Consider the following 10,552-nt stretch of genomic DNA (forward strand, 5'->3'; position numbering starts at 1 on the left):
TCAATCGGAGAACATCCACACGGAGACACATTTTTACTCTGAAAGTACACTCCTGTCTGAGCTGCTGAAATGTCATTTATATTATTAGAAAATGCTCATCATCAATAGCACAAACTAAATCCAGCAGGGGAGAAGACATACTGTTCATGAGGCTGATGCTTCACACTCTCTCCACATAATTATTGGATTAAATCAGGATTACTGCAGAGGGAAGAGGGGAAGGACGAGTTTAAGGTTTTGGGCCGCCAGCACAGAAAAACTCCTGTTTGTTCGCACTCAGCAAAATTATCTGATGGATTTTGACTTTAAACAAAAAAAGGGTGAAATTAGTAAAACTGTTCTTCTGATAAAAAATGACAATCTGTTCTCAATAAATACCCCAAATTGGAGATGTGAGTGCGTCTCTAGTGAGATCGACCACAAAATTCATCCCTGCACGATATCATCTGCAGAATTTCATTAACTCAGTAATTCATTGTTTGGAGAATATTTTTTCCACCTCGTACAATTTTCTCCTCTTCAGCCTCTTAAAAGTCCTCCTCACCGCTCTCTGGAGATATTTTGTTAATCATTTTTATCTTTACAAGAAACTACTCATACTCATGAAAATACATAGAAACATCATAATTCACTCTGTTTTTCATGCATATCCTGCCAATGGTCTCTGACTTGGAGAACATGTAGTTCCTGTCACACCTCCCTGCTGCCCCAACAGGCCAGCTGTATATTGGACAAACAGACGGTGAATAACTGGTGTTTTTAAACTGATTCACTCTCTGATATAAAATATCATCTTGGTGATAAACTATGTAGAAATACGCAGACTGTGGCTGAACTCTGGACAGAGGTGAGCTACACCTGTCTGAGGAGGAGGATGGACCTTTACCTGGAGGGGGGGGGGTGGAGGGTCTCTGGGCTGTGAGCTCTATTAGAGAGAAACAAACACACCGAGCTTCAGGTTTCGGTTCCTCCTCTTCATTTCGCTCTCACAAATGTTTGGATGCTCCAGAGAACATCAATATTCAGGGTGAGAGCAGAAGGCCGGCTGCATGAATCTAAATGTCAAGTGCACTTGAGCGGGCAGCTGCCTCGAAAGATTTGTGCAGCGCTCGGTTTTGTAGTCGCTCGTTTGTGTGTGTGTGTGTGTGTGTGTGTGTGTGTGTGTGTGTGTGTGTGTGTGTGTGTGTGTGTGTGTGTGTGTGTGTGTGTGTGTGTGTGTGTGTGTGTGTGTGTGTGTGAGTGTGTGTGTGTGTGTGTGTTGTGTTTCTCACCTCGTTTACCTTCTTCAACCTTAGTCTCCCATTTGCAGCTCTGCTGGAGGCTGAAGTCCAGTCAGGGACGCACCAACATCACATTCAATGTGACGAAGAGGTCAGAGGTCATAACAGCAAAATTTAAATCATAGAAGAAGAAGAAGGAATGCTGAGAAACAGAGAGATGCAAGATACTTTCTAATATTTTACTGTTTTATTTCTGCATGTTTACATTATGAGTGCAGACCTGTCTATTCTCTGCATAGTAAGACAAGCAGAAAGAGACTCGTCCTCTTCATTTCACCTCTGGAGACTCTCCAGCTCGCTTCTGCACTTCAAGTAAAATAACAGTCGGAGTATTTTAAGAGGCACCGCTGGGACGGCAGCAGCTGCTAAATACAGTCTGTGTACGATATTCCTCCACCAACCCCGACTTCATATTGTTAGATAAATGATAAGTCACGCACGGCTCAGCTGTCAGGAATATTAGTTTTTATTGATGTGTGGCAACAAGACGTGAATACCAGAGGCAGCCAGGTGTTTCAACAAACTGCAGGCCTGAGACTTTTACTGCAAACACATCAGCAGTAAAAGCAGGAATATTAATAACACTCATCATCCAGAATAATATCTTTTATATTAGAGCTGAAACTCATCATTATTTCCATCATGATTTTTGTTTTTTCAACTAAATGACAGTAAATAGTGAGAAATTCTTATTTTCCTTCCCATTTTATCCAAAACTCAAATATATTCAGCATCTAATCTCCACAATGTTTCTCAGAAGCTGCAAATGTGACAATATGTTAAAATAATAACAACTACATTGTTTCAGATTAAGTTTTTGTAGCTCGATGAATTGCTGCAGTTTTATATTATTAAAAATACTGGATTATAATTACTGATGCATTTCTAAAAGTGGAGCTAATTTGAATTTGTGTTTATCAATTGTGTGTTATCTGATTACATTCTGACACTTTAATCTGAAGCAGTAAAAGAGTACAAGAAGTGAAGCAGAAAGTAAAATAAAAATACTAAAATAAAGTACATTAAAATCTTACATTAAAGCAGAGTATTAGTCCAACCACACTTTGAAGTTCAATACTTCTGAGGACCCTCAGTGACATCAGCTTTTTCTTCTTTCTAAGGGTGATCTTAAAAACCTGTTATGGTACTCTGCTGCCCCCATGTGTCCACAGAGGACATTACATCCAGCATGCAGCGCTCTTTACTTTCTTGTCTGTATTTTTACACATTCAGTGTTTTCGGAGGATTTATGAAAACCTTCCTGCAACTTTTATACCTGGAGGTCAACATGTCCTCCAATAATGGCTGAGATGCCCAAATTCTCTCCTGTGAAGGGCCAAAAATAAATCTTAGATAAAATAAAACACAACTCTTTAATGTAACTAATATTATTTATATTATTTTGTTGAAATTATTGGCAAAAAAAAATAATATATCTTCTGTATCACTGCTTCGATCTCCCATCTTGACTGGCAGCTCAAAGTCAGTGATGTCGGACACGCTGACATACATCATAGTTCTTCGTAGACAAGATGAAGGTCATCGTTTAAAAGGTGTGACAGCACTGTGCTGTAAGCTGCTGCCAACCTCATGTTGTGTACTTGGACTGAGAGGGAGGAAAAGCACGAGCTTGTGTGATGCTCCGGTCGGCCAAAACTAAAAATTGGCCCCCAAATTCTGTCCCTGCTCTGAGTTACTAAGTTTTTGTGATGATATTCCTTAAATTCAGACGCAGTAAGAATGATATGATAATTACATGATGAGCTTGTACAGTCAGTAACAGGATGCAACACACAGTGGGTTGAGTGCAGCTCGACATTAAAAGTCCTTAAAAAACACATTTCCGTTATGGACCACATGCTTAAATACGATTATATTATCATAGAAGGTGAACAGGAATATTTGACTTGTAGCATTATGAGCAGAACTAAACTGTGTGACATTCACTTCATGCACGTATGTTTTCTTTGTTCTTCGGTGCTTCTGAAGCACACATCAGACTGAGCAAAGTCTTCATAATTATTCCTTTATATAGTGAATATAAGGCTTCAATAGAAGCAGCTTCCTGGTGTTGTTATGTCAGCGAGAGCAGGTTGATGTCGTAGCATCCGTCCACCTGCAGCAGCAAACAGAGAAGACGGATGTTCACACACTGTCACACATCATGTTGCATTCACTGACATGATAACTACATCTGATGTGTGTGTGTGTGTGTGTGTGTGTGTGTGTGTGTGTGTGTGTGTGTGTGTGTGTGTGTGTGTGAGAGACTCACATCAAACCGACCGATGGAGGCCGTCGTCTGGTTGGTCTGCATCACCTCGGTCAGAGCCCACATCTGCTGGATGCTGGAGGACACGGTCTGCGGGTGCGGGAGGCCCTGACACGCGTGTAGGAAATCACACGTCATGTGAAATATGAAATCTAATGTTCATAAGATTTTAAAGTCTCTTCAGGATCCTAAAATTCTCCTGAAACATCAGAGAACTTCATCCCTGTTCACAGAAGGTTTACCTCCACGTCAGGATGCTGGTCGTCGAGCGTCAGGTCAGACAGCCAATCAGAAACCTCCTTCTCTGGATCCTGGAGGGAGGAACAGATGATGTCATCGGTTTATGTTGCATCAACATGCTGGACGTTTAAATTTGAGTTTGCATCCACGTTAAAAAATATGTCCGTGACTTCGGCACCATCTGGTGGTCGAATGAAGAACAGCAGCCATGGCAGTCGGTGGATGTGTTCACTCATTCACTCGTCTCTGTGACGGACACTCAGCTGCTCACTCTGCTGCTATAAGCTGCAGTGCATTGTGGGATTGATGGATGTCAGTTTACAACTGAATCAAACAACAGACTGTAAACGGGGAGACTTTTTGATCCTACTTGTATGTGAGATTATGAGCTGCCGTTTAGCATCTTTCAGCTCCTTGTTTTGGTTTCGACCTGCTGAGCAGCAGACGGACAGTCGGAGAGTCACGTGACAACACAGCGAAGCAATTAGCAGTTCACTGAGAAACTGTTCCAGCTGTTCCCTCAGTGAGCCGCTCCTCCCTCCTCTCAGAATCACCAGGTCTGAACCATCGTGATCAACGTGAGGGCGGTTGTTTCCTCCGGTGATGAAGACTCTGCAGACGAACCTTCGTCACAGGTGAACGTGCGAGAGGCAGAACTGACCGGCTCGGTGTGAGGGAAGATCCGGATGTCCTCCAGGCTGAAGGTGAGCCAGGCGGAGGACGGCTGTCTCAGGATCAGCCGCACCGACACCACGTGGTCCGCCTCCACCTGCATCTGGTGCAGGAAAAACACCACAGAAGAAGAGAGCGTCGGCGGTCAGTCGTTTTTAAGGGAAGCTGCAGTGTTCGAAACGTAAAAAGAAATAGTGTGAAGCACTTTAAAAAAAATCCAGCAACTTCCTGAAAGTGTTGACGGCGTTTTCTGGGATTTCTTTGATTTATAAGAAACTAATTATCCTTCATGCAGTGATTCACACGTCAGAGTCAAGAATACAATCTGAAAAACAGAAGGAGCCTTTTTCTGACAACAAATGATTTGTGTATCTGAAATAATTGTTGAGGTGAAGACGCTCCTGCAGAGAATCAACCTCAGGATGAATATGACAAACAATACACATAAAAAAGGGAATAAACATCATTTACAATATCACAATCAGCCTTAAAGCAGGCAGCCTCGGAGCGCCATCCGAAGTAAACAAACATCAAATCACCATTTGGCTCCAGAACAAACAGGAAGTAAATGGGAAGTAAACAGGAAGTAAACAGAAGGAATGAAGAAGAAGCTTCCAGATTTCAGCATCGCACGGAGAACTGAGCTTTTCCCTCCTCAGCGGCTGAGTGTGGCCGACCTGAGTCCTGTGGACGGAGCAGTAGTCCTGGGACCCCCCCTCGGTGTGGGGGTTGTCCATCAGAGGCAGGTCTCTCAGGGCCGTGCACCACTTGGCGGGGGCCTCCTGCCCGGGGCCCCTCCTCAGCAGACGCACCGTCACGTAGGCGGTGTAGTAGTTCTTAAAGGTGATCTCCTCAATCTGAAACACACGACGGAGGTTTGATATCATCTGATGATCTTTAGATTCCAAAGATAGAAATCAGATGATAACAAGAGGTTCCCTGGATGAACTTTAAAATGTGCTCTTTGAAGCGTGTCGGTGCCTGAAAGGAATCTGCACGGAGTCCATGTGAAGTTATTGTTTAAGAAACACCGAGTCGGCCAAATCGCAGCATTAACATGAAGACGGGGAGACGAGACGCTGCGTGCAGATGATTCCTTTGAGTCTGAAGCCGCTGCAGGCGGACGCATTTGAAGCTGCGAGCTAACGACGAGTCGCGCTGCATTAAAACGGATCTTTAGTTACTACTAAACGCTGAGCAGTACCTCAGAGGTGTACTCCAGTAGAGTACAAATACCTCAGAGGTGTACTCCAGTAGAGTACAAATACCTCAGAGGTGTACTCCAGTAGAGTACAAATACCTCAGAGGTGTACTCCAGTAGAGTACAAATACCTCGGAGGTGTGCTCCAGTAGAGTACAAATACCTCAGAGGTGTACTCCAGTAGAGTACAAATACCTCGGAGGTGTGCTCCAGTAGAGTACAAATACCTCAGAGGTGTACTCCAGTAGAGTACAAATACCTCAGAGGTGTACTCCAGTAGAGTACAAATACCTCAGAGGTGTACTGAGTGTAACTGTTTGCTCACATTGACGGGTTTTCCAAAGGGGAGGTTGACGTCGACGACGCAGACGCCAGAGTGAGCGGCGTCCGTCTTGGTGTCTCCGATCTGCAGGTAGACGGGAGGTTTGACGGAGCAGGTGACGGGAGGTTTGACGGAGCAGGTGACGGGAGGTTTGACGGAGCAGGTGACGGGAGGTTTGACGGAGCAGGTGACGGGAGGTTTGACGGAGCAGGTGACGGGCGTGACGTCATCGGGGCTCCCGCTCATCTTCTGCAGGGTGATGAAGGTTGGATGAGGTGATGCAGCTCTACTGATGCTGCAGACTAACGAGACATGTCATTGTTTTAAAAACACATTATTATTCAAGTGCTAAAATAGTGTTAATTCACTTTTTGTGTATCTTTGGTTGTTGAGTCAGTTCTGTTCAAAAGTTCCTTTAACTTCCGTTAGTTCAGCAGAAATCTACTGAATTTAGTTTTAAATAGAAATAAAACAAAAAACAGTTTCACACAACATGTTGAACTCGACTGACTCCGAGTCCTCGCTGTGTTTCAGAGACGAGACGAAGACACGTTACAACTAACTAACTGTTGTTATGTGTCCGGTGTGCCCGGTTAACTGTCCGGTTAACTATCCGGTTAACTGTCCGGTTAACTGTCCGTTAACTGTCCGGTTAACGTGTCTGGTTAACGTGTCCGTTAACGTGCCCGTTAACGTGCCCGGTTAACTATCCGGTTAACGTGTCCGGTTAACTGTCCGGTTAACGTGTCCGTTAACGTGTCCGTTAACTATCCGGTTAACTGTCCGGTTAACTATCCGGTTAACTGTCTGGTTAACGTGCCCGGTTAACTATCCGGTTAACGTGTCCGGTTAACGTGTCCGGTTAACTGTCCGTTAACTGTCCGTTAACTGTCCGGTTATGTCCGTTAACGTGTCCGTTAACTGTCCGGTTATGTCCGTTAACTGTCCGGTTAACTGTCCGTTAACTGTCCGTTAACTGTCCGGTTATGTCCGGTTAACTGTCCGGTTATGTCCGTTAACTGTCCGGTTATGTCCGTTAACGTGTCCGTTAACTGTCCGGTTATGTCCGTTAACTGTCCGGTTAACTGTCCGTTAACTGTCCGTTAACTGTCCGGTTATGTCCGTTAACTGTCCGTTAACTGTCCGGTTATGTCCGTTAACTGTCCGGTTAACTGTCCGTTAACTGTCCGTTAACTGTCCGGTTATGTCCGTTAACGTGTCCGTTAACTGTCCGGTTATGTCCGGTTAACTGTCCGGTTATGTCCGGTTAACGTGCTCCCGGGCTGCCCGGTCTCTCCGTCAGCACCACGGACAGCGACATTAAACAGCTGCATGAAGAGAACTGGACCTGAAACACGGACGAACCTTAATGTTCCACTTTCATGTTTTGAATCTTGTATAAAGTTTTAATCATCAGCTGTTTGGGATAAACACAGTTAGCACTCTGTTAGCATGGAAGCTAACAGAGCAGAAACAGACGTTAGCTTAAAAGCTAACACCTTACCGGTATTACCGGTGATTTAAAGCTCCAATAAATCCACACAGGGCCGCGGTACCGGTTCGGTTCTCGCCTATCTTTGTCATAGATGAGTCACAGTTCGTCAAAGTGGACGGTAGAAGGAGCAGGAAGACTGGAATGAAACGCTTTAAGATGCTGATGTTGACATGCTAAAGACACTCGGCGTTACTTCCTGGCTGTAACCAAGGCGACAGAAGGAGTCTTAAAGGGCCAGCAGCACGCTGAGACGTCACAGCTGCTCTTCTTCTGGCCAATCAGAGCGTTGTCTTTTGTTCTGTACAAATTAGGATGATTTAAGAGTTAAATGTCTGTAGTACATGTCAATATATAGCCTGCATGATATAATAAAGGAATAATAATAGACTTTATTCATATAGAAACAAATTAATATCTCCATCTAAAACTGTTAAATCATTTAAGTTTTATTTAAAGTGTAGAATGAGGTCTGAGATCGTAATTCAGAGACAGTAATATTCATAAACTATTAAATGAAACTTAGATAAGAAAAGCAATTAAATAATGTTAAAAACTGGTTAAAACAACAACAACAAAACGCATTTATTAGACAAGCAAAAAAATACATTCTTTAGAGGATTTTTTTTTTAAGTGATTTTTGTTTTCTGCATTTGTGGCTATATTAACTCTGGATGTTTGTAGTTAGGTAATGTTGGTTGAAAATATATGAAAATAAAAAACAAATGATTGTAAGTGTATTTTCACGGTAAATTGACATGTGTCCTGTTGTTTGGTGAGACTGTTAAAGGGTTAATATGTCCCTAAGATACCTGCCTTGGTTTAAGAACAACCAGCTCCAGACTTCCATGTTCTTATAAACAGCAGATGGCAGCATCATCACGTGGATTAAACCTCTGACACACTGAGTCAGAGGCTGATCAGAAGCCTCGTCTCCACCGAGCTCATCACCTCCTTCACATCTCCTCCCTGCTCTGGAAACATGAGACACACATCCACAGAGATGCAGGTGTGCAGCCGTGGTATCAGGATGAGACAGAACACCTTTAGTTTATCAGTCAGCAGCAGAAATCAGCTGTTATTTCTCCGTGGCCTCATAAAGATATGTCACTGCAGCACTGAAACTCTGCTCCCAGAGACTCTCATATCCGTCTGAACATCACCTGATGCTCCACCTGCTCGGCACTCCTCTGGATCTGTGGGCCCTCAGGGGCCGTTAATAACCCTTGAGATTATTATTTCACACCCATCAAAAACATCTGAAAGACACTCACAGAGATCAGAAGAGATGGAAAGATACTCGTTCACAATAATTCATTCAGAGAATGGAACGTTATTGTAAAATGTGCCGACTCCACCGACCCGAAGGCATAAACCTGTGGAGGAAATTAAAAACAGAAAAGCAAATCGATAAAAAGAAACTTTTAGACTTTTCTTAGATATCTGATCTGCTCTCAGATGTGATGCACCAGTCTGCAGTCTCTCCTCAGTCCTTCTCCAACTCCCCATGGAGATCCAGTACAATGGCAGACATTCATGCATTCTGTTTATAGTGTTTGAAGCCGGGAGGGAGCGCTGCTTTCCAAAGCCTCCGGATCAGTCGGTGTGGGACGCTGCCACCGCGGGCTGCTCTGCAGAAACAATCCCTCTTCTCCCAGATGGTCTGCGCAGGCGAGTGTGTAGCTGCCGGGGCTCGGAGGAGGCAGATAGGGAGGAATAACTCCTACACATCCACAGCAGCCGTGTCCGCTGGGTTTTTATCTCTGAGACCCAAACTGCTGGCGTCCTCTCCGTCTGCCTGGCTGCCCTCTCCTCCTCCTTCTCTTTATTCCTGACTTCTGTCTCCGTCTGTCTGTCAGCCAGTTGTCAGTGCCATCTATCTGCTGTCTTCATGATAAGAAGTTTAAAAAAAACAAAAAAAACCCAGTCAAATGGGGACAGGGTTGTGATGTCCCACTGCACCGGGACACTCTCTGTCCATCTCCATCCTTCTTGAACCCGTCTCCCCTGCTGGGTGAGGGAGAGAAGATTCATTCGGCCCGGTCAATGATATGTTTCTTACATAAGAGCCCCGCTGAGGTGTCGCTCTTATGTAAGAAACATGAAGCTGACAGAGGCCTCTCAGTGAGAGGACAACCTTCAGAGTGAAAGCAGGAGGAGGATGAAGAGGAGGAAGAGGGAGAGGAGGGTAAGGAGGAGGGGGGAGAGGAAGAGGAGGGAGAGAGTGTTTGTCATGGTAGAAATTATAGGAAGAACAATTTCAAAATAAAGCCCTGAGTTGTCCATAGATCCAATTAGTGCAAAGGGAGCTTAAAGTTTATGGATTTTTAGGCTGGTTTCATTTCCAAAGTTTGGAGTCGTTTACTTCAGAAGTATCATGAGTGATAAAACTACAAATGAAAAAGTACAACCAGATAGTGCTGCTTTTATTAAGGGGTTAGTCTATGAGCTGAGAAACACAACAGGTGTATCACACTGGACTGTCTGCAGCTAGTTTTACTCAATAAAATCTCCAAGCACTGTGAAATAGCTTGGTGGAGTTCCACATGGCTCCGTTTTAGGACCACGACTTTTCATAAAATGTTCCACTTTAATTGTGTTTACCCATGTTTTTAAAAGTCTTTTTTTGTCATTGTCTTTACTGCATTGTCTTTGTTTTGTTGTTTTGGTTTTGTCTGTCTCATTCTCATTCTCATGATATCTTGAGAATTCCATTGTCATTTCTTCAACAACAATAATATCAACAAAATCCAGAAAAATAACAATAATAAACAAAAAATAATAACAATACTTTGTCATTTCTAAATTGTCAACTTGCAATATCACTAAAATCTAGTTTGGACTCTCACTGCAACTTATTAGTCACCCAATTTTTCCATTATTATTATTATTATTATTATTATTATTATCACAAACAGGATTGTGATCTTGAACAATGAGGATTGAAGCCCTTTTCCTCCAAGTGGATAACAGAGAAGGACACACACACACACACACACACACACACACACACACACACACACACACACACACACACACACACACACACACACACACACACACACACACACACACA

The 10,552-nt window shown here is 43.5% G+C and overlaps 1 protein-coding gene across 2 annotated transcripts; it reads right to left on the minus strand.

The window, feature by feature from the left end:
* Window positions 1–1,448: 1,448 nt before the first annotated feature.
* nicn1 (nicolin 1) lies at window positions 1,449–7,704 on the minus strand. Of its 2 annotated transcripts, none has more exons than XM_069714132.1 (7): window positions 7,489–7,704; window positions 5,988–6,233; window positions 5,139–5,318; window positions 4,451–4,564; window positions 3,792–3,860; window positions 3,553–3,657; window positions 1,449–3,396 (listed from the first exon to the last, which is right to left on the minus strand). In XM_069714132.1, exons 2-7 carry the CDS (start codon window positions 6,228–6,230, stop codon window positions 3,355–3,357), a joined length of 753 nt encoding a protein of 250 aa, XP_069570233.1. In that variant the 5' UTR covers window positions 6,231–6,233; window positions 7,489–7,704; the 3' UTR covers window positions 1,449–3,354. The 2 variants fall into 2 exon arrangements, with proteins under 2 accessions (XP_069570233.1, XP_069570232.1); XM_069714131.1 differs by having other exon boundaries at window positions 5,988–6,286.
* Between the last annotated feature and the right edge of the window lie 2,848 nt (window positions 7,705–10,552).

This window comes from Brachyistius frenatus, unplaced genomic scaffold (genome assembly GCF_029030835.1).
Source record: "Brachyistius frenatus isolate BFR_SWC_R1_liver_20210118 unplaced genomic scaffold, ASM2903083v1 Contig_126, whole genome shotgun sequence".
Lineage (NCBI taxonomy): Eukaryota > Metazoa > Chordata > Actinopteri > Embiotocidae > Brachyistius > Brachyistius frenatus.

Excerpts from the sequence above, each read along its gene's own strand:
- nicn1 (XM_069714132.1), bottom strand. The coding sequence starts at position 6,230 with ATGAGCGGGAGCCCCGATGACGTCACGCCCGTCACCTGCTCCGTCAAA. Across the intron at positions 4,565-5,138 it reads GCTCCGTCCACAGGACTCAG|ATGCAGGTGGAGGCGGACCA; the intron begins GTCGGCCACACT and ends TTCCTGCACCAG. Across the intron at positions 3,861-4,450 it reads TCTTCCCTCACACCGAGCCG|GATCCAGAGAAGGAGGTTTC; the intron begins GTCAGTTCTGCC and ends TCCTCCCTCCAG.